The 27,270-nt window shown below is 40.0% G+C and overlaps 1 protein-coding gene across 1 annotated transcript in view; it reads right to left on the bottom strand.

The window, feature by feature from the left end:
* Window positions 1-27,270, bottom strand: part of Wee1 (Wee1 kinase) — a 108,852-nt gene that overhangs the window by 10,177 nt on the left and 71,405 nt on the right. The window contains exon 7 of the mRNA XM_067135337.2: window positions 13,573-13,700. Coding sequence (XP_066991438.2) covers window positions 13,573-13,700 — 128 coding nt within the window. The remainder of the gene's footprint in view (window positions 1-13,572; window positions 13,701-27,270) is intronic.

Here is a 27,270-nt window from a genome sequence, read left to right on the forward strand (position 1 = left end):
AAGCCCAAAGTGTTAAGGTTCTGAAACTTGGATTTTTCTTAATCTTGTTTAAGAATTGTTATGTGTACCTGTAATATTGACATGAAAAATTGTTTTCTGAAAATATAACCTTCAAATTAAGTTTTAATTCAATTCTTGACATTGTAGTTAGACCCATTCACCCTGGCACCTTCTTTCACCTCTGCATTCCACGGATATTCCGGAACAGTTACAATGAGAACCCTTTCACTGATTAATCCATTATTACGAACAAACTTGGGCATGTTAGTTTTTCTGTCATCAATATTCATACACGACTCCAGCGTTTATATTGAATGCGATCGATCATCTTCCATATTGATTCCTCGCTACATGCACGAGCAAACTCTCCCCAACGTGCTGTCAACTTTGATTAATAATATCCCACAACTCCGAGGTAAGTGCACCGACAGCAGTTGTTAAATCCTTAGAAATAAAAGCTGAAGTATACAATTGCTTGATTTTAATACTAGATACATAAAAATAAGAATGTGATACTTCTCAAGAAACAGACTGTGCATAACTGATTTCAGAGGTTAGGTTATATATTCCCACATCAGGTTAAATTGTAGAATGGCTGTTCCCATGTAAATTTGTAGTTAGAAGGTTATTATTACTCTACAGTGGGCTAGAAAAGGCCTAAAAATGGAAAAACTAAAAGAGACAAGAGAAAGCAAAATAAAAGTATGGAAATTGAAAAACAAAAATGTACAGGAAGATTTTCAGGAGAGATTGAAGCAACAAAGTGGAAAAGGCAAGGGTGTCCCCTGCTTAAAGCGAAGTGCAGTTCTCAGGGTACTATGGAAATTGAAAAACAAAAATGTACAGGAAGATCTTCAGGAGAGATTGAAGCAACAAAGTGGAAAAGGCAAGGGTGTCCCCTGCTTAAAGCGAAGTGCAGTTCTCAGGGTACTGGTAGAACTGTGAAAAATGGGCGACCAGTAACTAACATTAAGACAGCAATCTTAAATCTTATGACTCTGACAGGAAAGGTGGAGGAAGTGTTAGATTTCATGGAGAAGGTGGAAATGATGGGGCTGAGTGAAGTGAAATGGTAAAGTAAGGGAAGGAATAAATTGAGGAAAGGATACACATTATACTGGAGTGGTGGCTAAGAGGCAATAAACAGTGGGACTTAACATTTCAAAGCAATTGGAGGAGCGTGTTGAAGTGGTAGAATTTGTGAGTGACAGAATAATGAAGATTAGACTAAAGATGAAGAATGAAGTGATGACTTCATACAAGTGTATGGCCACACAGATGGGAAACAGGGAAGAAGATATTGAAGGATTCTTGGAGAAAATAGAAAGAGAAATTTCAGGTGTGGAAGTGGTTATTATGGGTGATATGAATGCACAAGTTGGAAACGAGAGACAAAGAAAGGAAGAAGTCATTGGACTATATGGATATGGGAAAAAAAAATTGCGATGGAGAGGAACTAGTGGACTTCTGTGAAAGGAATAGAGTGATAGTGGGGAATTCATGGTTTCGAAAGAAAAACAGCAGAAAAATTATGAGATATTACAGAAGAACAAAATCAGTAATTGACTACTTTTTGGTGGAAAGGACAAATCGCAGGAAGTTGATGGATGTGACAGCTTTATCAGGAGAAGCATTTGATTGGGACCATAGAGTTGTGGTGGCAAAATTAAGGTTGGGAAAAATGGAAAAACTAAGAGATAACAGAAAGCAAAATAAAAGTATGGTTATTGAAAGACAAAAATGTACAGGAAGATTTTCAGGAGACTGAAGCAACAAATCTCAGTTACTAAAGTGGAAAATGTAGAAGAGGAGTGGGCCAATTTTAAAAGGGCATTTGTTAGTGCAGCAGAGAGTGCTTGTGGCAGGACATCTACAAGAGTGAAGGAAAAAGGAGACACCGTGGTGGAATGAGGAAGTGAGGAAAGCGGTGAAAGAAAACAGCCTGGCAAGAATGGAACAGAGATCAAACAAAAGAAAACAAAAGTTTGAACAGTTAACAGAGATGTAAGAAGGTAGTAGGATAAGAAAGGAAGAGGAGTTGGGAAGAATTTACACAAAACATGGAAGCGGATGTAAGTGGCAGTAAAAGGATGCTGTATGGATTTATAAGAAGTAAGAGGACAAAAAGAGTTACCACAAAGCTAGTGAAAAAGGAAGATGGGGAACTGTTAACACACCCAGAAGAGATAAAGAGAAGATGGAAGGAGTATTTTCATAAGCTATTGAATCTGAAATACTGTACAGGGGAGATAGAAGCAATACAATGTGAGGACTCAACAACAGAGGATGATATAATACTGCAGGAGGTGGAGTTAGCGATACAAAAGATGAAGATGGGAAAAGCAACAGGGATGAATGAAATCAGTGTGGAAATGATAAAGGCTGCAGGACCTGTTGGTATGCAATGCTTGTACCGACTACTAATGTGTATGTGGAAACACAAATGCGTACCAGAAGACTGGAAAAAAGGGATAATACCAGTGTTTAAGAAAGGGGACAAGAAAGTTTGTGGTAACTATAGAGGAAATACTGTAAAGGATATTACAAAGAAGAATGAGAAGAAAGATTGAAGGAGAGTTACACAAGGAACAATAATGGCTTCAGGAGTGGAAGATCTACAGTGGACCCAATCTTTAGCGTGAGACAGCTATTGGAAAAGAACTGGGAATATGGAAAGGATCTGGTCATGACTTTCATCGATATAGAAAAGGCATATGAGAGTGTACCCAGAGAGAAGGTTTGGGAAACCATGGTTAAAAAGAGACTCAGAAGAGAAATGTTAGAAATGGTGCAAGCAATGTACAACAACTGTGTTATCAGAGTACTGACCCCAGTTCGAAAGACAGAATGGTTTAGGAATAAGACTGGACTACGACAGGGGAGTGTGCTGTCACCTCTTTTGTTTATTATGGTCATGGACGAAATTGTAAAAGAAACAAAGGAAGCCTATGGAGATAAAGAAATAAATAAAGATACCGCTATTTGCAGATGATGATGTGATTGGGGGGAAAGGATAGCAGCAACTAGATGTACTGAATGAAAAAATTGAAAAGTATGGTATGAAAATCAGTACAGAGAAAAGCAAGACTATGGTTATGTCGATAGGGGAATGGCAAGAAAAGGGCACTGAAAATTGGAAGTCAGAGTCTGGAAATTGTGGACAGCTTTATATACCTAGGAAGTGAATTAATGCAAAATGCTAGGGTGAACATGGAGATTAGCAGGAGGGTATAGCAGAGTAATGTATTCCACCAAAGTGTAAGAAAACTTGTTTGGAGCAAAGAAGTACCAACGAAAAGTAAAGAGATAATGTACAAAATGTACTATGTACCCATACTGACTTATGCAGCTGAGACGTGGACTTTGACTAGCAAGCAAGGGAGTAGAATTCAAGCCAGTGAGATAAAATTCCTAAGAAGTATGATAGGAAAGACAAGGAAAGACAGAGTGAGAAATGAAGATGTTAGGGAGGAAGTTGGGATAGGAATGCTAAATGAGAGAGTTGAAAAGAATAAACTAAGGTGGTTTGGACAAGTAAATAGGATGGAGGAGAATATAATTCCAAGACAGATGCTGGAGGCAAATTGTGAGGGCAAGAGAGCAAGAGGAAGACCTAGAACAAGATGGACTGAATCAGTGAAGAGCAGCATAAGAAGACTAAATTTAAACCGGGACAAGGTCGTGGAAGAAGAATGGTGGAAGGAAAGAAGAAGATAGATAAGTACCATAAATACCCCGACCTGGCAGGAGCTGGAATAGGGGAAATGATAATGAGGATTATGAGTGGGCTAGAAATATGTTTTCATAATATGTGCATGGTAAACCTAGGTTAGGCGATGCCGTTGAGAATGAAACTGAACATGTGTGTTTACAGACTATCAGAATTAGAAAATACCGTACTAATTAGTAAGCTGCTGTACGGAAAACATTTGTGAAAAGTTCTGAACAAACTGATTGCCGTTTCATACCAATTTTAATGTGTTTTTGTGCAAGTCTGATATCTTTTCTAACTTTTTTAATGGAAAATAACCTTATAAGAACAACCTTAAACCAAAACAGTTTTGCACATAGCACAACGGGGCGAAACGCCGGCAACCAGGAATGAGTCAGCTGGAAATTTTTTTTATGTCCAATAACGAACCAATTATATTGGTAGGATAAATTTACTCATTCGGTACAAATATTTCAGGTTTCGTATGGGAATCAACATCTATATCATCTGATGGCCAGGCAGGCTTCAAGTTTTGAAAATGAGACAAAGACTCTCATAGTGCATTGGCACTGCCGGTGGCTCCAGGTAACCTACGCACTGGTCTCCATGGTATGTACTAGCCATGCATCTTGGTAGGTGAGCTGTTTAACCCTCTTGGAGCCAGGAGCCGATCTGGTCGGCCGCTCACTAGCAGCTGGAAGAGGCCAGAGCTCCGCCTGCACTCTACTACTGTAAAGTGCCAGGCCGTTTTTAGCAGAATTACGTGCATTTTAACATTCGCGTATATCTACCGGTGTATGTCAACTACCGGCAAGAAATTTTCTACACGTCGACTACATAAAATAAACAACTGATTTAGAGTGATATAAATAATTAAAAAGTATTATTGTTGATATTATGGTTGTCGATAACGTTTACTTTTAGGAAGAGAAAAACATTTTTGCACTTTCTCTCTCAATATCTACTTTGAAAATATCATCTACGATACAAAAGAATATACGTCTAAATGCAGAATTTATTTCTAAATATAATTCTATAAAATAATTATTTTGAACGCGAAAAATAAAAATATAAAAAATTAAAATTCAAACGTATGTCCCTAATGAAAATAAGACAATTTTACTCACCGATAAAATTCATGTATATATCGATGTATGGCAAACACTTAAGATAAATTTTATATATGTGGTGTAGATTGTATAAAAATAGTTCTGAGTTATTAAAAAGTAAAAAATAATAGTTGAGATTATAGTTTTTATTTTATCAGAAATCCCCTTTTCTAGTTTTCTGTTTCAGTATCTATTTTTAAAAACATCTTACAATACAATACAATACAATATGCGTAATTAAAACATCTATGGCACTAAAGCCCTGATGGGCCTTGGTCTACTAAGCGACCGCTGCTCAGTCCGAAGACCTGCAGTTTACGAGGTGACGCGTGGTCATTGAGACGAATTCTCTCGTTCATTATTCATGGTTTTCATGACCAAGGTAGCTCTCTTAGCCTAAGATCTCTCCTCGATTGTCATCACTTAGTTTGAGTGGACCTCGAACCAACACTCAGACCCAGGTAAAAATCGTTCACCTGTCCGAGAATCGAACCCATGATCTCCGAGTGAGAGGCAGGCACACTACACTTGACCCGTGGGGACCGGCATTTGCGTAATGATAGAGAATTCATTTATGAACAGAATAATTGCTCTGAACGAGAAAAAGAAAAACAAAAAATTGCAAACACAAATTTACTATGTCACTAGTAAAAAAGAAGGAAAATGACAAAATAAATTTACTCACCGAAAATTTTTGAGAAGAAGACTCGTCACCGCTATATAATGTTGTTCAAAGTTTGAGACCACTGTTGAAGCACTTAAGGTTATTTACACTAACACTAATCACTTATCACTAACACTAATAGGAACAATAAAAAGCGTAACGCAACGTCATATAAAATCTCTGTTTTTTGTTCAAGTAGAACTTTAAATAAATTTTTTATTTAGGGCATTTATGAAGAGCTGCACATTTAGTATGCAGGCCTTTATCGCACTTGATGCACACAGTTCGCGACCTCTTTCTCTGTTGCGGAGAGCTACATACAACGCACCGTCTTTCTAATGTACCTGACAACAGTTTTACGCCACACACGGGAATATTCGTGATAATCTTTTGTCTATTATCAAACCATTCAGTACTCAGGGATTCAATTATACTGGAGTAGAACTGGAGCCTAGTCATTTTCTTTCCGTTACAGTTTTCTAAATACATCAAATAAGCATTTAAGACCATTCTCGAAATTATATTGAATGCAACTTTTTTCCAGAATTTCAAAGTTCTACGGTCATCTAAATAAAAATACACCATCATGTCATTTGTATCAATGCCACCCATATAACGATTATAGTCTAAGATCACGTTAGGTTTCCTCTTGGGTTGATTAATGTTTCTAGCAGTTGCAGGCACTTCTGTTTCTATTGCAGCTCCGCGTGTACTTATAAGCACCACCTGATTTTTCTGAGATTTTTTCTGTTTGGATCCCACTAGTAAAATTGGCCCCTGTCTGAAATATTTATTACAAACTAATTTAAATGGCTTTTTCACAGCATCTGGTAGTCCCTTCCTGTTTCTTCGTATAGTGCCGGTAATAAATGTTCCAAGTGAGTATAAATGTTTTGCAAGGGGGATTGACGTAAAATAATTATCTGCGTAAACGTGAAAACCTTTCATAAAATAATTCCCTAGGGACATGAGTTTGGTCACTACAGTGTAGGCCAGTCCATTAATTCTGATTTCGTTTATGTCTTCAGTGGATCTTGCTCCTCCGTAGGTATAAAAACCAACACAATACTTACTAACTGCATCACACAACATCCAAAATTTTATCCCCCACTTGTGATGGTGCTTATTCGGCATGTATTGGAGTAGTTGTGTATGGCATTTAGTTCCAACTAAACTTTCGTCTATGGAAAGTTGCTGATGAGGAGTATAATGATGTCTAAATAGCCTATTAGCATGATCTACAAGAGGCTGGAATCGAGCACAGGGATCGTAGTTTGGAGAGCCAGGAGGAGAAAGTTTACTGTTGTCAACTAAATGAAAAAATTTCAAAATAAGCTGAAACCTATTCCTTGAGAACATTTCACCAAACCAAGGGGTAATGAAATTGTCTACAGTACTCCAGTACGAAACAATGGTAGGTTTTCTTATTAGTCCCATATTCATGATGACAGCTATGAACACCCTTATTTCGTCAATTGTAGTGCGTCTCCAACATCGAGAGCGGGAATTAGGTAACAGTTCATTACAAGTAAGGAGTTGGTCAGCGTAGCGATTGGTCTCGGTGACTATAAGGTTTAGCAGAGAAAAAGTGAAAAATAAATTGAAGTATGATATGGGCGGAGAATCAGGCGCAGGGGCATGTTTAGGTCCAGGAAGTTCCATGAACGAAACAGGAGACTGAGGAATGTTGTCAGGTTCATTGGGAGAAATTTCCACAAAATGTTCTCCAGAGACATCATCATCATCTTCGTCATCAGTAGTTTCTTCAACAACAGTATTCACAGTAGCCTTACTGCCATTAGAAACAAATAAACGCCTCTTCTTTAGCTGTGGTGATCCCGGGGGCGTGTCTGGTATAATTTCATCACTACTCTATGAACTAAATTCACTATCGCTATCCGATAAATCATCCGCGTTCACTTCGCATTGTTCCAAATATTCCATTAATTTATCGTCATCAATACCTGCTGAAAATATATCACGTGAACTACTTGCCATTCTGCTGTCAAGAATCCACTCACTGCAAGGAGCAATCTTGTACTGACCGGTTAGCGGTATTTCTAAACACAGGAAACAACTCTTGTGAAAGCTAGAACACCCTCTTAGAAATTCCAAAGCCAGGCCAGGCACACAATAACTTGTAGCCCCTTTACTACAGGTTGTCACAAAAGTATGCACGTCACTATAGACTGCCAAAAAAGTATGTATATCACAGAATTTCCAGCCGGCCGATGTAATCGGCTCTGGCAACTTCCGCACGGATATTTAAAGGCCGATCTCATCGGCTCTGGCAATTTAAAGGGCGGACGCTCGCAGTACCGCCTGGCTCCAAGAGAGTTAACAACTGATGAGCCCAACCTAGCACACTTGGACAAAATGCTGGCAACCAGGAATGAGTTAGCTGGAAAATTTATGTCAAATAATGGGCCAACTATAGTGGTATTCGTGGAACTATATTAATAGTTATTATTATTTTTATTTTATTTTACATTTTATGGCCTACATTGGACCCCTCTAGCCAATCAAACACAGGATTCCTTGATTTCCTATTAGCCCAATATTTTTTCAATCTGAGAGATGCTGCCTTCCTTTGTCCTGTTGAAAATACCCCCCCCCCCCATTAGACCTTTTATTGATCTTGTTTTTTTTTTTTTTTTTAAGGAGAGTCCTTGTGAGATTTTTAATTTAGTAATTTATGATAATCTAATTAAAGATTGTCTCGAGTGGAGAGGATGGTGCGTACATTTTGGAGAACTTACTACAGATAAGAATATCCTAACTCACATTCCAGACATTTAAGTCACAGACTACCTCCTGTGGGATTCATTAAGCGCAAATGTTGTCCAGATGTTAATAAAGTAGGGTGAATAGGGGGAAAGTTTTTCTTTTATTTTCCATGTGGAAGATTTTTTATCTCTTTGATGATGTCTGTGAAATGGCATGAACGGTCAAATATGTGCTCTCCGAAGGCTGAATGTCTACTGTATCTTATTGTGTTTTTGTATTCCTTGTTTCTCATGCAGAAATTACATCTTGGGTTTGCCCAATATAAGTGGCATTGAACTTAGGTTCCTGGCACGGGTTCATAGACTACTGTCTTGGAGAACGGGTCTGTTTTTGTTCAGGTTGCATTTGCTGACGTGTTTCCAAAGTGTGTTGTTCGTCCTAAAGGCTACTTTAAGACCTTGTTTTTTTTTGAAAATGTTAGCTATTTTGTACGTGATCTTGTTAACGTAGTTGAAAACATATTTATTCCATTCCTGTGTAGTTTTTCTGGTGCTTTTCTTTTATTTAATTGTTGCTCTACTATGCCCAGAGGGTGGTTGTTTTCTTTCGCGATTTGTTTACTTATTTGTATCCTTTGAAATCCATTGTGCTCATTGGTATAGAAATAGCTCTGTGTATCTTTGTATTCAGTCATTACATTGTGTGTGTAAGGGTGGTTCGATTCATTGTCAATGGTGTGTGACGAATGAGTGGACTTTCTGTATACTTTATATGACAGGTTGTCATTTTTCCTACTGATTGTGATGTCTAAAAAGTTTATTTTCTTGTTAATTTCTGGTTCCATTGTAAACTTGATTGTGTAAAGAATTTAGTTTGTTTAACCCTCCAAGAGCTATCATCTCGCAGTGAGACGATTTGTAAAATCGGTGTAACAATCGATTTTACGAATATTCACGCTGCAAAATGAAATTCTCTATCTGGTAGGCTGTCCAAGTACGTCTTTAGTTGGGGAAGGAAAGCAGTAAGCGGCGATCTTGTCAGCTGTGAACTGGACTTTGTTTATGTCTACTCAAACTGTCCAGTTGCTTCGAGCGTTTGAAGATTATTGTTTGCTAGCCAATTTGTGATAACTGTGTGCCTGATTTACTCTATTTTATTTCATTTATTTTAGTTTAGTAATTATTATAATATAAGCATGAGTGAACTAAGTGGTTCAAGTGCAATTAGAGAAGCATCAGAGGAGATTGGGCACTACAGTCCTTGAAGGGCCTTGGCCTACCAAGCGACCGCTGCTCAGCCCAGATTACGAGGTGTCGCGTGGTCAGCACGACGAATCCTCTCGGCCGTTATTCTTGGCTTTCTAGACCAGGGCCGCTATCTCCCCGTCAGTTAGCTCCTCAATTCTAATCACGTAGGCTGAGTGGACCTAGAACCAGCCCTCAGGTCCAGGTAAAAATCCCTGACCTGGCGCGGAATCAAACCCGGGGCCTCCGGGTAAGAGGGAGGCACGCTACCCCTACACCACGGGGCCGGCTTTTTACAGGTATGTTGTAGTATATTTATATTTAACCTGTGCGTTCAACAGAATGAAGAACGTTTAAGTTACATTTAAGCGAGTCGACTGGAAATTATGGCTTCCATCTTACTTAAAAACAGAAACATTTTGGCAAAGAAACTGTATGATTTATTTAACAACAACAACAAAACCATTGCCCTTGCATTTAGCCATTCACCACAATTCGCAACACAACATATTAACTACCACAATCACAATGTTAAGTTCTTGCTGAACACTCTGCATACTCGAACAACAGTTGTCTAATACAGTGTTGCACCTCCCCTAGCTTCAGTTACAGCTGCACACCTGCGTGGCATGCTGCGCATGTAACGTCGGATGACCGTCTGTGGAATGACATTCCACCCCCAATCAGTGCTTCACTGAGGTCGTGTAATGTTTGTGGAGCTTTCACGCGCTGCCAAGTCCGTCTCTGCAATACATTTCGAAGTGCTCCAGTGGATTTAGGTCAGGGCAACTTGCAGGCCACTCCATCACAGAGATGTGCAATCGTTGGAGATGATCTCTGGTGTCTTGTGCAGTATGGGCTGTCTCATTATTATACATCAGCAAGAAATCAGGCCCTACACCAAGAGCAACAGGAGCTATATAGTCGTTCACAATGTCCCTGATGTATACTGCAGCATTCAAGTACCACCACAAAATCCATAGGATTACCGAACATGATCCCTCCCCACACCATGACTGATCCACCACGTCTGTCCACTTCCTGCGTAAGACATTCAACAAATCGCTGTCCTCGTCATCTCCACACATGTTGGCGACTATTTGGTTCATGTAAGGTAAGCCTGGACTCGTGTGTAAACATTATCTGACACCAGTGTCTCAGTTGCCAGTGATGATATTCTCTGACAAATGCAAGACAAGCTCTATGGTGTTCCCCAGTGCGTGAAGTTACATGAACAGGTTATCCTCTTTTAATCAATTGCGTATCGTCTGAACAGATAGCTGAATGCCACAGGTTCTTGTAAGGTCACATAACAGTTCCCTAGCACTACTGGAGGGCCGGCGTAGTGCTGATAATAGTAGGAATCTGTTTGCAGCCTTATCCACGGCATCTAACATACTCTCCTGTCTCTGCAAAACGATTTCAGAGCCTGTGCACAACAGATGCGCATTGTTCTCCCTTCTTGATGTAGGGCAACAGCTCGGAACACTTCCGCTTCGCTTACATGCCTTATGCTGACTGTCTCATATCATAAGTTGAGATTTTCATTTCCGTGTTGACGTATAACTTATATAATAGGAATTAACTGAGGGATGTTCCACCATTCAACACTATATATATAATAAATGTTACGTATTATATATTGTGTTGAATGGTGGAACATCTCTCAATTAATTCGTATTATGTATGATCCCTCTCCACAAAATGACCGATCCACCACGTCTGTCCACTTCCTGCACAAGACCTTCAACAAATTGCTGTCCTCGTCATCTCCACACATGTTGACGACTATCTGGTTCATGTAAGGTAAACCTGGTATATAATATATCATTTATATACACTAGCGTCAGAAAGTTTAGGCTCACCCATGAATATTCACTTACCATGAAATATAGGGGCTATTTGTTGAAAATCAACATGGAAATACCTATGTTTTTAGAACTAACTAGTTTTATTACACATTTCACCAGATTTTCCCTTACACTGATCATTTACAGGGCGCTAGAAACACAATCGCAACATCTTAAGCGATCACATTGCCTGTTCATCATTGTGTCCACCCTCTTTTCGATTACTGCTTTACAGATGCGTAGCATTCTAGCTGTTGATTTTTCCAAAGTCTTGATATTTATACATCCACAGGTTTCTAACAGACATTATCACAACCCATCCACACTGCCTGGCGCCTTTTCTTTCACTATCCTGTCAAGTTCTTCCCCCAAAAGTTCAGTAGATGACAGATGGGTGATTGAGGAGGCCAGACCATTAATTCCAATTTTCCTTCAGCTTGTATCCTTTCCAGATACTGCTTGCACAAATGAGAGGTGTGTTTGGGATCGATGTCCTGCTGTAGAGCAAATCCTTCACCAATCAGCTTCATTCAAGATGGCACGGCATTGCGTGAAAGGATACGGTGATATATATATATTTTTTTTTTTGCTAGTTGCTTTACGTCGCAGCGACACAGATGGGTCTTATGGCGACAATGACAGTGATATTGTTTCTTTTCCAGTAATCCCTCTACTTTCACCAAATCACCAACCTGATTACTTCCAAAACATCCCCATCACATTTCCTCCTCCATGCTTAACAAACAGAGCTATGCAGGATTCCATAACCCTTTCGCCGGGGCGGCGACGAACGTATTGGCGACAACTGGAACAAAATTTATCAAATTTATATTCATCCATTAAAAGCACTCTTTTCCAATGTTTAGCGGTGCAGTTAGCATGCATTTTGGCCCACTGTAGCCTTTTCTGCTTGTGTACAGTTTTCAACAATGGTTTCCGTGCTGCTACGCAACCAAACAATCCCGTCTCAAGCAGACGATATTTCACTGTTATCAAAGGCACGGGTTGTTCTCTTGTTTCATTTATCTCTGAGCAAATACCTACCGCTGTATGCCTTCTGTCACGCTTGCCGAGGAATAAAATATGGTTATCTTCAATTTTAGAAGTCTTTCTTGGACATCCACTGCGTGGTCGATCCTCATGACTACCCGTTTCCTCTCTGCGTTTCACTGCTCTGCGAACGCTGCACTCTGAAATTCTCAATTTTTCTGCAATTTTTCGGTTCGACCACCCAATTTCTTTATAAGCACAAGCCTTGGCTCTGTTTTCTTGGGTTATATTAGCCTTCTTCCCCATATTCGATTGTTTGATGTGTGTTGTTATTACCTAGGAAAGGGGCGGAAGTTATCCAGGTAGAAGCAGGCAGTAAGAGCTGGGGACCATAAATCTGTCAACTTCTTTGAAAAGATAACGTAAAATCTCACAATATGCACTGAAATAGCTTTAGTTTATAACCTGATCGCACAATTCCTCTTCATTTTTTTTTATTGTTTCGCCGACTCATTTTTACCCACTTGCCCCTTTTCCGACTGAGTTATGCTGTGCTGCAGAAGAGGATTTACGATTAGGTAAGCTGTGTGCCAAGGTTACTCATCGTTTAGTGAGTAAGTTATCCACTATAATACACCTGGTTGGTTCTCAGCATTTGCTTGATAGCAACCGGGGTATTGTAGGGCACAGTATGTATGTCTACCTCTTACTCGTGTTTTCTGATGGAGGGTCGGGGATGAGGTGAGATGAAATTATATGGAATATTTTTGTTTTCGGATGGTCTTCCGTCGCCAACCTCGGTTGAGGAGCTAAAAAGAATGATGTTGAGTGAAACTGGGTACGAAGGTGGAAGGATTTGGCTGTGGCCTATTAACAGGGATTGTCCTGGCATTATTTTGGAAGTAAAAATGGAAAACCACAGTAAACCATTCTCATGACAGCTAACGATGGGGTTCGAATCCACTTGTTTCCCAAACACAGAGCTTGGCTCCAAAGACATAGCACGTTAATCTGCAGCCACATTGCTTGGTAATTATCTGATATCTGATAGGACACTACATTTATTCATACTCTTCACTTTCATATCTTCATCTTGAGAAGGCTTACAGCAGGAGAGGCAGTGTAAATAACAGAGTACAATTTTGGTTACACCCTGAGATTAAGATTTACAAATGAATATGAACTGATTACAATTTTTTAACAGTATAAATCAGGAATATATGTGCATGTATATCTGTGCATATGTGTATATGAGACAGAGAGAGAGCACTATTACCTTTATAAGATCATTGAAATCTCTACTATAGTGAGCCAATTCTTTCAACTTTCCTCCTCTAATATCATGCCATTCACTTCCATTCTTGGGAAGAGGTCCACCACCTCCTGCCTCGTACACTGTCAATCCTAAAACATCAAAGCATTACAATTAGATCCAGAAAATTAATGGCAAGGGTGTGGGATTAGTAAATGATAAAACAATCTGCACCTTCAGTATAGCAGTGAACACTAAAACTCCTGAAATTTCAACGAGAAAGTAATGGACAGCTAGTATATCTTGAAAAGACGCAGTTCACCTTCAAATATATAGACATTCATTAAACAATTCAAAGAACTGGAGGTTCAGAATACAGAGCTACTCTAGTATTACCAAAGGACTGCTAATTCTGTACGTTCTGTTAGCTAGTTTTACAAATTTGCCACAGCAACTACATCTAATTAGTGAGTTCACATAGGAAAGACACCTGGGAAAGATTTTGGAATATACAAACTGGTAAGAAAGAATATTAGTTGTTTTTTTTTTTGCTAGTGGTTTAACATCACACCAATACAACGAAGGTTTTCAGTGATGTAAGGATGGGAAAGTACTAGGATTGGGGAGGTAGCGGCTGTGGCCTTAATTAAGGTACAGCCCCAGCATATGCTTAGTGTAAAAATAGAAAACATGGAAAAGCATCTTCCTGTCGCCAATCTCAGTGAGGAGCTAAAGAAGACGAAAAGAATGATGCTGAGTTAAACTAGGTATGGAGGTGGAAGGATTCGGCTGTGGCCTATTAACAAGAATTGTTCTGGCATTATCTTGGAAGTAAATTTGGAAAACCAGAGTAAACCAAACAAACGGCTGGGCCGAGTGGCTCAGACGGTTGAGGCGCTGGCCTTCTGACCCCAACTTGGCAGGTTCAACCCCGGCTCAGTCCGGTGGTATTTGAAGCTGCTCAAATACATCAGTCTCGTGTTGGTAGATTTACCGGCAAGTTAAAGAACTCCTGTGGGACTAAATTCCGGCACCTCAGTGTCTCCGAAAACCGTAAAAAGGTAGTTAGTGGGACGTAAAGCAAAATAACATATTACTAACAAACGTATCAAAAAGTGATAAGCGTTAATATAGCATATCCATGTACTTCTGTCTAATTTCCTCATCCTGGAGATTTTCTACCCTTATTCGTTTGCAGACGGATTTCACTTTCTCTACCCTAGGCCTAGAGATACTTAGTACACTACAGATCAGATAGTGGTCTGTATCATCGAAAAATCCCCAGGAAACTCGTACATTCCTAACAGATTTCCTGAATTTGAAGTCGGTTAAGATATAGTCTATTATGTATCTGGTACCCCTAGTCTCCCATGTGTAGCAGTGAATAGCCTTATGCTTGAAGAATGTATTCGTAGCTGCTAAACCCATACTAGCATAGTAGTCCAGCAGACGCTTGCCATTCCCATTAGCTTTCATATCTTCCCCACATTTACCAATCACCCTTTCGTATCCTTCAGTTCTATTTCCAACTCTCGCATTGAAATCGCCCATTACCATTATTTTATCCTTGCTGTTGACCCAGACAACGATGTCACTCAATGTTTCATAAAACTTGTCAACTTCATTCTCATCTGCCTCCTCACACGGTGAATACACCGAGACAATTCTCGTCCTAATTCCTTCAACTGACAAATCTACCCACATCATTCGCTCATTTACGTGCCTAATAGAAACTATGTTGGGTGCAATGGTATTCCTGATAAACAGCCCTACCCCATACTCTGCCCTTCCCTTTCTAACACCCGTCAAGTACACTTAATAATCTCCTAGCGTAGAGGCGCGCGGCTGTGAGCTTGCATCCGGGAGATAGTAGGCTCGAATCCCACTATCGGCAGCCCTGAAGATGGTTTTCCGTGGTTTCCCATTTTCATACCAGGCAAATACTGGGGCTGTACCTTAATTAAGGCCACGGCCGCTTCCTTCCAACTCCTAGGCCTTTCCTATCCCATCGTCGCCATAAGACCTATCTGTGACGGTGCGACGTAAAGCCGCTAGCAATAATCTCCTGTCTGTTCCTCGGTATCTCCCCTTACCCGAATATCACTTACTCCTAGCACATCCAGATGCATCCTCTTTGCTGACTCAGCTAGTTCTACTTTCTTTCTTCCATAAGCCCTATCAATATTGATAACTCCCCATTGAATTTCCATTTCATTCGCCAAGTTGTTTCCAAAGAGTCCCTCGCCTGTCAAATGGGAGTGGGACTCCGTTACTCCCATAGGTTCGGTAAAGGACCACCGGTGGATTGTATAGTCCTAGCCGCCTGAACACAAGGAGGGCCATGACTCAGAATATGTCGAGATGCCCATCCCATTTCATAGCAACTGGTATCACGATTCTCGGGACCACTTACTAGTCCACTCAGTCGTTGCCCATGGTTCACGAACTAGGACGCGACTACAGTAACCCAAACCATCAACAATCAACATCCAGTATATTTGAAGAATCGTTGTGTCATCACTTCTCTGAAAAACTGTACTCCTGATATACACTGACTGAGCAAATGTCATGGGATAGCGGAGCACTGATACGCAGGTGTGTTGTCTGCGCATCACACGCCCCCTGTGCCAGCGGCAGTTGTATAGGAGATCTTGTGAGCAGTGGCTGTGCATGTGACAAGTGTAACATGGAACGTCGTCGTGAGCTGACACCATTCGAACACGGTATGGTGGTCTGTGCCCGACTGATGGGAAGTGCGATTTCGGAAGTGGTGCGGGAATTCGGCTTCACACGATCAACCGTGTCCAGGGTGTATCGTGAATGGTTGAATGCAGGTGTCACCATCCAAAGCAGACGAATGACCGGCCGTCCAGCCACCCTCGATGACCGTAACCGGTGACATCTGAGACGGATTGTCAATAGTGACAGACGGGCAACCGTGCAACAAATCACGGCTCAATTCAACATAGGCCGAGTTAGACACGTCTCCCAGTGGATAATCCGTAGGAACATAGGTTCTATGGGGTATGGAAGCTGGCGCCGCACACAGGTGCCACTGTTAACCCATCGTCATTGAGCACGACGTGCATGTGTCACCAGTCATGGATACTGGAACAATGGCGTAACGTGACATGGTCGGACGAATCACGATTTCAACTGCACCATGCCAATGGGAGGCACAGAGTATGGCGTAGACCACATGAAGCGATGGATCCCGCCTGCCTTGAAGGTGTGGTCCAGGGCTCTGGTGTCTCTGTTATGGTCTGAGGTGAATTTTCCTGGTATGGAATGGGCCCCCTAGTTTTTCTGGAAGAGACTTTGAATGGTATGCGGTATGTTGAGCTGCTTGGAGACCATCTCCACCCATTTTTGGCCTTCCAGCGCCCAGATGGTTCTGCAGTGTTTCAAGATGATAACGCGCTGCCACATCGCTCCCACGTCGCCCGGGAATGGTTCCAGGAACATGCAGCGGAGGTCCAAAGACTGCCATGGCCACCCAAGAGCCCCAATATGAACCCTATCAAGCACATCTGGGATGTCCTGGAATGCAGGCTCCGTGCCACGGTTCCTGCACCAACGAACAGACCAGCACTGGCAGCCGCTCTGCAAACGATTTGGTGTCAGCTGCGTCCAGAGGACTACCAGGGACTTGCCGACTCACTTCCATGGCGTCTCACTGCAGTTCGCAGGGCCAGAGATGGCCCCACACGCTATTAGGTGACTATCCCATGACATTTGCTAAGTCAGTGTAAATTCCTTTGCACAATAATCCCTTGTCAGATAAAAAAATTATTCTCATATCGATGATAATGCCTAGGAATGTCAACATTTTGCCCTGCTGCACATTTAACCAGTCATGCCAGACAGAGAACTATGACAAAGTTTCGTTGCCAATTTATGCCATAACATATTAGTTTCAATAAGAATTTTTTATACCACTGGTGAAGTAAAGAAAAGTGATATTCAGGTACGGGGAGATAACGAGGAAGAGACACGAGATTATAAAGTGTACTTGACATGTGTTAGAAAGGGAAGGGCAGAGTCTGGGGTAGGGCTCCCTATCAGGAATACCATTGCACGCAACATAGTTTCTGTTAGGCACGTAAATGAGTGAATGATGTGGGTAGGATTTGTCAGTTGGAAGAATTAGGACTAGAATTGTCTCCATGTATTCACCATGTGAGGGGGCAGATGAGGATGAAGTTGACAAGTTTTATGAAGCATTGAGTGACATCGTGGTCAGGGTCAACAGCAAGGATAGAATAGTGGTAATGGGCGATTTCAATGTGAGAGTTGGGAATAGAACTGAAGGATACGAAAGGGTGATTGGTAAGTGTGGGGAAGATATGGAAGCTAATGGGAATGGGAAGCGTTTGCTGGTCTTCTGTGCTAGTATGGGTTTAGCAGTTACGAATACATTCTTCAAGCATAAGGCTATTCACCGCTACTTATGGGAGGCTAGGGGTACCAGATCCATAATAGAATATATCTTAACCAACTTCGAATTCAGGGAATCTGTTAGGAATGTACGAGTTTCCCGGGGATTTTTCGATGATACAGACCACTATCTGATCTTAGTGAACTAAGTATCTCTAGGCCTAGGGTAGAGAAAGTGAAATCCGTCTGCAAATGAGTAAGGGTAGAAAATCTCCAGGACGAGGAAATTAGACAGAAGTACATGGATATAATTAGTGAGAAGTTTCGAACAGTAGACAGTAAGCAGGTTCAGGATATAGAAAGTGAATGGGTGGCATACAGGGATGCTGTAGTAGAAACAGCAAGGGAATGCCTAAGAACAACTGTGTGTAAAGATAGGAAAAGGCGAACATCTTGGTGGAATGATTAAGTGAGAGCAGCTGGTAAACGTAAAAAGAAGGCTTATCAGAAATGGCTCCAAACAAGGGCCGAGGCAGGCAGGGGTTTGTATGTAGATGAAAGAAACAGAGCGAAACAAATAGTTGTTGAATCCAAAAAGAAGTCGTAGGAAGATTTTGGTAATAACCTGGAAAGGCTAGGTCAAGCAGCAGGGGAACCTTTATGGACAGTAATAAAGAAACTTAGGAAGGGAGGGAGGGAAAAAGGAAATGAACAGTGTTTTGAGTAATTCAGGTGAACTCATAATAATAGATCCCAGGGAATCACTGGAGAGGTGTTGCGAACAGCCAAGCTCATGGAGGAGGAAATTGATGTTGGTGAAATCACGCTTGAGGAAGTGGAAAGGATGGTAAATAAACTCCACTGTCATAAAGCAGCAGGAATAGATGAAATTAGACCTGAAATGGTTAAGTATAGTGAGAAGGCAGGGATGAAATGGCATGGAGTGTTGGTAAGGTACCTTCAGATTGGACAAAAGCTGTAATTGCACTTATCTATAAGCAAGGGAACAGGAAGGATTGCAACAACTATCGAGGTATCTCATTGATTAGTATACCAGACAAAGTATTCACTGGCATCTTGGAAAGGAGGGTGCGATCAGTCGTCGAGAGGAAGTTGGATGAAAACCAGTGTGGTTTCAGACCACAGAGAGGCTGTCAGGATCCGACTTTCAGTATGTGCCAGGTAATTGAAAAATGCTACGAAAGGAATAAGCAGTTGTGTTTATGTTTCGTAGATCTAGAGAAAGCATACAACAGGGTACCGAGGGAAAAGATGTTCGCTATACTGGTGGGACTATGGAATTAAAGGTAGATTATTAAAATCAATCAAAGGCATTTATCTTGACAATTGGGCTTCAGTGAGAATTGATGGTAGAATGAGTTCTTGGTTCAGGGTACTTACAGGGGTTAGACAAAGCTATAATATTTCACCTTTGCTGTTCGTAGTTTACATGGATCATCTGCTGAAAGGTATAAAATGGCAGGGAGGGATTCAGTTAGGTGGAAATGTAGAAAGTGGACTGGCATCTGCATCCTTAAGCGCGCAGAGGTCGCGAATGTTGGACTAGCACTTTCGAGTTTCGACTCGATCGATTCGACTTGGTTGACGTTTTGCAAAAGTCATTCTGTCGTAGTTGCACATGGCCGAGTATAATCTTCAATTCACTGTCTAAGAGTGTGACGAGAAAATAATGTTTTATAACCCACTGTTCCAAAATAAAAGGCTTCTACTAACATTTGTTTTGGAAAGAGTGTGGTCTGCAATAATACTTGGATATTTTTATTGGCCCCGTGTATATGTTTTCACACCGTTCAGTGCACTTGTTATTTTATAAGCCCTAGCAGAAAAAAGGTTTCATATTTGTTCTCTCGTGTTTTCACACCTTTTAATACTTTCCTCTCATCTTGAGAAATGGCAGATATAGTTTTCACTGTACCTGCAGATACACGACGTAAAATGCCTTCATGTCGGAAAAAAACGTATCTAGTGTTTCCAAATCCCTGTTGGGTAGTTTTGATTTGCATATTCAGTAGTACGTTTTCTCGCTTAACACGTTCATTTCTGTTGTTCCCAGCACAAACGTCTTAACGAGGTTTCACTGTAGGAGATAGGGCAAAAGGGAGACCCAGACTAAGGTGGTTGAAAATGATCAAACACAGTATCATTTGAAGAAACCCAGATTGGATCACTATTAAGGAGGAACAATGCTGGTTGGATAGAGGATGGAAAGGTGCCATAAACATCCCAACCCGGCAGGAGCTGGATGAAGAACGATTATCATTATTTTAGTCATTACCGTATTCAGAGTATACCAATAAAGATGCTGATTCCCATAGGAAACCTGAAATATTTGTTCCGAATGAGTAAATTTATAATACCAATAAGGTATGCCAAACTGTCAGGACACATTCCTTGCATTAGAAGAAAAGAAATGTTATATAGACATGGGTATGGAAACACATATTTCCATGTTAAAACTCATTTTTCATTTTCTACAACTCTATAAATAGTACATTAATCATGGGAAATGCACAGGAACCGAACGTACCAGCTTACCACTTGAAACTCTTTCTACATGAAATGCCCTTTGTTAGCTTTGACACATGCATCAACCCACTGTTGCAGGGTTACATCAGCACATCCAGAATTCAATGCAAATGTACAGAGCTAATGTTGATATTATAGATTCAAGAGATGATTTCTGAATTACTTTATTTTGTTGTCATTTAGATTCACTATTATCAAGTTAAAAGTGTTGCTTTTCCACATTAAATCTTCCACAGATGATGTCAATTTCTCTAGAACAATTCACAAACGTAAGTGATAAAACAGAATATTTATACAAACTTGATAATCTGAAGCAGAAGTATTTATAAGGAAAATATTTGGAAACAGAGGAGTTTAATAAAGTAGCAACTTAACAATGTAAAATTCATTGACTTACCCAAGGAGGCAAAATTTTTGCCTTCTAGAAAACAGGCATTGCATTATTGCTCTGGCTCTTCCAGTGACAATATGCTGGGTGGAGAGATCTTTCAGCATGTTAAGAAAAAGAGTTAAAAATTTGACAAGGAACATATTTTTAAAAAAAATTGTTTTAATGGACTTAGTTCGGTGCTCACAAAAGAGAGAATTTCTGAGGTTTAGAAGACAACCAAGGAGGCTGCAGGTTTTGCTCATCAACCGACTGCAGGCAATGTGAAGGTCGTTAATATTCTAATGGCAAGAAGGCATATTTTTCTTATAGTACAGTAAACCTACTACGAATGTCATTTTCTATTTTTCTTTTGTCTTCAGTGTTATTTATAATTTGATAAGCCTACTGTGCATTCATAATTTATATCTACCTGGGAGTAATCTGAAAAGCCAACTTTCAAAATTTATGCCCCCCCCCCCCCTCACACACATTTTTTTCTCTTTCTGCAAACAATCAACAAAGTACATTTAAATGATTTTCTGTACTCATTATCGAGCTTCAATCAAACTATTCCATAAAATAAGATTTGTCTCAAAAATCATTGTACTCTGTCAGTCAGCTATGTCTGTCTTCAGTGACAAGCAACCTGTAAGGCTTGCTCACACAGTGCAGCTATCACTTTTTGATATTTATTTAACAAAAAAAATTTTTGATACTGAATAACAGTTATTCAGAAATAAATCATACTCGAAAAAAGTTATAGGCTTCATTAAACTGAAAGATCCCTTCCACTGCCAGATTTATCTAGAGGGTTTTTTTTTTTGCTATTTGTTTTACGTCGAAACGACACAGAAGGTCTTTGGAGACAATGGGATAGGAACGGCCTAGGAAGTGGAAGGAACCGGCCGTGGCCTTAATTAAGGTACAGCCCCGGCATTTGCCTGGTGTGAAAATGGGAAACCACGGAAAACCATCTTCAGGGCTGCCGACAGTGGGACTCGAACCCAATATCTCCCGACTACTGGATACTGGCCGCACTTAAGCGTCTGCAGCTATCGAGCTCGGTTATCTAGAGTTTTGCTGTACACTGCTCAAAATTAAAAAAGAATTGTATTTATGTACCGGTCAAGTCCACTGTAACAAGGAAATGCACTTTTTAATTTTGTGTAATTTCTGTCTGTATGTATGTATGTATGTATGTATGTATGTATGTATGTATGTAAGCGCGTCATGAGAAAACAGCTGAAGAGAATTTAATGAAAATCTGTATGCAAAGTCGGGGGATAAGTCGCTACAATCTATCCATATAAACGCCGAGCCACAAAAAAATCAGTGAACAGAATTTAATGAAAATCATTATGAAAAGTAGGGAAATAAGGAACTACAGTCTACGCTTTAAATAATTTTATCCACCCTGGTTGAAATGGTAGTTTAGGGAAAGGTGCTTAAAATGTAACTTTTAATTACCTATGTTATTGGTGCTATCGAAAAGTACTACAAACATAAGTCATGGAGAATACAATTTCCCATCATTTATGTCTTACTCTGTTTTGCCATACGGACCGTTATCAGATTGGTGGTGGCAACCATCCTCTATGCAGCACTTTACATTGGATGCCCTGATATCACAGAAGAAAACTAAATGCGAAGGCCTATAATGTAGAAAGCTCATAAAATTGATCAACAACAACATTATACTGACCACTGTTTGTTGTGATGTGCTTTGTGTCTTCTGCTGAAACTCATCACCGATAGATGGGATTAGTGCTGCGTACCTAGCTCTGGAACTTTGGACTGTTAGATCGGCAGCGTAGTACTGTTTGTTAAAAGTGGGAAAATATGTGGTTTTTAATCTGATTGAGTATTTCATATCATAACATTGCTTTTAATCGCAACCTTCCTAATGACATAATTGTAATGACCTATGATGACTTCAGTTTGGAAAACCACAAAGAGTCATTCCGAGGGTGTAACTGGCAGCAGGCAAGTGGGCCTACCATCATAATGAAAACTACCCAAATTGACTGTGATTGATAGTAGGCAAGAGGCCCTGCCCTTACACTGAAAATTCTCTAACCCAGCTTCATATGAGAAAAGACAAATGGTGAATCCCCGTCATGTTTCTGTGGTAACGTTAAGAGTTACGCAATTTAATACAATCTTACTCACAACGTGTACATTCCTAACCTAGAATTCTGTATACAGTGTAGAATTCTGTAGGGAAGCATGGGTATATCAGTTCACTCCTCTATTATCTTTCATCAGCTAGTACTAGGAGGGAAGTACCCATAAATTATCAAGTACAATGGCATACAATGCAAATAAGTAGGATTTTACTTATCCTAACTAATAGAGAACAGATGTTTTTAATTTGTTACTGCAATTTTTCATTCTTATTCTTGCTAACGTTGTGATCAGTATTTCCACAACTATGAAAAACGGCAATAAGCACTAAACATGTTATACAGGTTTTTCTTGATTGTTTGAGAAAACAAAAACAAAATTATTTGCATAATTTTCCTTCTAAAGTACTGTAGATATGTCTAAAGTAAAAGAAATCAGGAAAAAAATTCTAAAATATTTTGCACTCTTGCCAAGTTCGATCTCATTATTACCCCCCTGAACAAGCTGCACTTGTCCGAGATAAAGGTACAAAAGAACAGATATTAAACATCCATCGGTTGATTGAAGAAAACCCATAGAAATTCAATTTCATCTCATCTCATCATCTGCTTTTTAGACTACTGGAAGGTCTTTCACTGTGTTCAATGGGAGAGAGTGTGGCAAGTTTCATAGGAAATAGGTGTTCTTAGACATTGGTTTGGCCAATAAGGAATATGTATGAAGTCAACTCAGCTATGGTTAAAATAAACGGCAAAGTGCCAGGGAATTTCAAGATGCAGATAGGGGTCCGGCAGGGCTATATATTGTCACCCAGGATCTTCAATATCTATGTCGAGTACATAATAAGAGCTGGCAAATTTCCTTCCTGTTGATAAGAAAATACCCAACCTCCATTACACAGACGATACTGCACTCATTACCAATAATGAGAAGGTAATGGCAGAGCTTATTTCTCGCATCAAAACTGTCAGTGCTCAAATAACAACAATTTTGTGTAGCTATTTCTAGCCGAGTGCAGCCCTTGTAAGGCAGACCCTCCGATGAGGGTGGGCGGCATCGGCCATATGTAGGTAACTGCGTGTTATGGTGGTGGAGGATAGTTTTGTGTGTGGTGTGTGAGTTGCAGGGATGTCGGGCACAGCACAAATACCCAGCCCCTGGGCCACTGGAATTAACCAATGAAGGTTAAAATCCCCAACCCGGCCAGGAATCGAACCCGGGACCCTCTGAACCGAAGGACAGTACGCTGCCCATTCAGCCAACGAGTTGGACAGTGCTCAAATGGGACTACAAATTAACATGAACAAACCAACATAATGTTTGTTGATAGAGCTGAGAAATTATCCAGCATAGACATCTTTAAGGAATTAGAGAATGTCTCAGAATTTCTATACCTTGGTTCAGTCATGTCCACTTCAGGTAGTGTGCTCCTGAGAATAGAACAGCTATGGCCAAAAATGTAATGAAGAATTTGTCCCATTTATGGAAGTATCGCTCTATCTTGTTACCACTGAAAATGAGAGCAGTAACCAGTCTAGTATTTTCAATTTTCCATCATGGAGCCAAGATGTGGACTCTTCGTGCTACAGATCAGAAGAAAATAGATTCTTTTGACATGTGGTGCTGGCAAGGAATGTTACATATATCTTGGACAGCATTTTGCACCAATGATTCCATTATAAACTAGCTCAACCTCAAATCAGATTATCATCAATAAGGTAAACGAGTTTTACAATTCTTTGGACACACTATGTGATATGGGAATGACAGCATAGAAAAACTGATCACTCTTGGAAAAGTTTCTGGCAAGAGGGATCGTGGACAAGTTCCCACTTGATGGTCGAACTTTATCAAGAGTATAACGGTTGAAAATCTTTGGTGCAGCACGTCTGCAGAGGACTGCAAGAGATGGAGACAATTGACCTGAGATCAAACGAGGGAACGATAAGAGAGAGAGACACAGATTACCATTAAATTATTTGTACAATGTTTACTAAACATACTTCAATTAAATGGAGTAGCACTGGAGGGAATGAAACATTTTCATGGTTATCAAGACTGAATTTCCTATTTTCTTCATCAAAGTAAATTATTATGGAAAGTAAATCTTTCATCAAACGTAAGGTAGGTTAGAGTTCATGATGTTCAGGTAGTAACTGCAACTCTGACTGGTCTACCACATCACTGAATGTTTTCTTGAACTTCACAATGCTAAGATAAACAAAATTTACCAACATCCACAAAAACTCTCAAAACTTTATGACTTTTATTTTATTTTATAAAAACCACATGCAGACATGTCTTCAGAATCAAGAAGTTCTCCTCTCCCTTTCTTACTCAGAAACTTTGTGCTGGAAAAATTACTCGCTGATTTTTTCCTTTGGATTAATAAGGTATATCATGTTTTAATATGATAGGTATTTAGAAAGTAATACAATCTATATATATTTTCTGAAAGCTTGTTTTATTCCCTTTCTAATGGTATGTAACAACTTCATTTATGACCTTTTTAGATGGCAGTTTTTGTAGGATTTGTTAATAGAAAGCACAAAAGCAATATTTTGCATCAGTTTTCATTTTGGCACTAGTACTTGGCTGGATACCCTTTTGTCTGCACAACTTGTGCACACCTTGTTGGCATGAAATCTACTAGATGTCTGGGGGTTTCTAAGGGCATAGCATGATACCAGATGTTCACAATGGCTTCAATCAATTACGGTTTTGTTCTAGGCTTCCTTTCTTTTATTTTCTTCTTCAAAATCATCCACAAATTTTCAAATGGATTTAGATCTGGTGAATTTCCACGCCAAGACAGTGTTGTGACATTATCTTGCTCACTTAGGAACTCTGACTACTTTTGCACGATGGCAGGGTTCTGAATCGTTCTGCAAACAAATTCCTTTCTGATGGTAACATAGTCTTCTCCGAAATTTTCTTGTACTTCTCTCCATTGATTGTGGATTCTAAGACATCAATACGCTCAACACTACTGCATATCTGCCAACTTTTAGAAATAAAAAATAGGAAGATTTTTAATTCTCTAAGTTACAAGGCAAATTGACAATTAAATGTAAAATCTTAAACTAAGAAAACATAAAAATGATTACAAGAAAATGTAACAAGCACAGAACAAAATGCACAATAGTCTCCTTTATTAGACTGTAACACGAACGGAAATTCAATTTTATAGGTATCTCTGAGCACTTGGAGATAACGTTTATTATGTTTTGTGGCCATAATGTGAAGAGAAAATACCAGAAACTGTCACTGACACAACTCTCTGAAATACATTCAACTCATTCAAATTATGAACTAAGGATGAACACAAATGCACTGAAATACGTGAAACGACCACATACAAAACAGATCAATATGTCTCATACATTATTAACATATGACTTCGACAGGGGGAAAGCACAGAACCGCAAGAAAAATCACGAGGTCTACAACTCCAACGAAACTACGCACAGAAACGACAGCGCGCGAACAAGAAACTCAATCTTTCGTCCCAATTAACGGAGTTGCTAGCGCACGCTAGCCTCTCTCACCTGCAGGATGATGGCCGTCCCGAATTCCCAGCTGTAAAACACATACGATGCTGTAATGAGTGGGGGAACATGATACACAAAGGCAACGGACGAAACACTTGCCAAATAAACACACTTGAAAATGAGGTTGCGTAAATTACACAAGCACACAATAATTTATCCTAGCAGAAGAGTACTGACCGTACACGAGATTATATTGGTCAAAAATAGGAAGTAAAAATAAATCGGAAAATCGGAAGATGAGTGAAAAAACGGAAAGCTTCCGTGTAAATTGGAAGGGTTGGCAGGTATGCTACTGTATGGAAAACACCTCCAAAGCATAACACTAGTCAGAAACTTCACAGTTTTTAGAGTACAGGCAGGATTCAAAGCTTCACTCCTTCCAAAACACTCTACAACCCCCATCACTTCCATCAATGTTAATTTTAGATTCATCACTGAAAAGAACATTGCGCCACTACTCAGCTGACCAGGTCTGATGTTATTTAGCCCACAGTACACGCTTCATACGTTGTTGTTTGGTGAGCATTGGTTTTTTTACTACCTTTTTGGACACCAAACCAAATTTTCGCAATGTGTTCCTTACAGTTCTGGAACAAACACCAACCCCAGATGTTACCCTACATTTTTCTGTAAGCACTTCCGAGGAAGCAAATTTGTCCTCCAAACAAACGACGCAAAGCATTGTCACATCTGGGTGAAGTTTTCAGTTTTCTGCCACATTTTCCTATTCTACCACTCATGACTTCATCCCTG

The sequence above is a fragment of the Anabrus simplex genome, chromosome 1, assembly GCF_040414725.1.
Source record: "Anabrus simplex isolate iqAnaSimp1 chromosome 1, ASM4041472v1, whole genome shotgun sequence".
Taxonomy (NCBI): domain Eukaryota; kingdom Metazoa; phylum Arthropoda; class Insecta; order Orthoptera; family Tettigoniidae; genus Anabrus; species Anabrus simplex.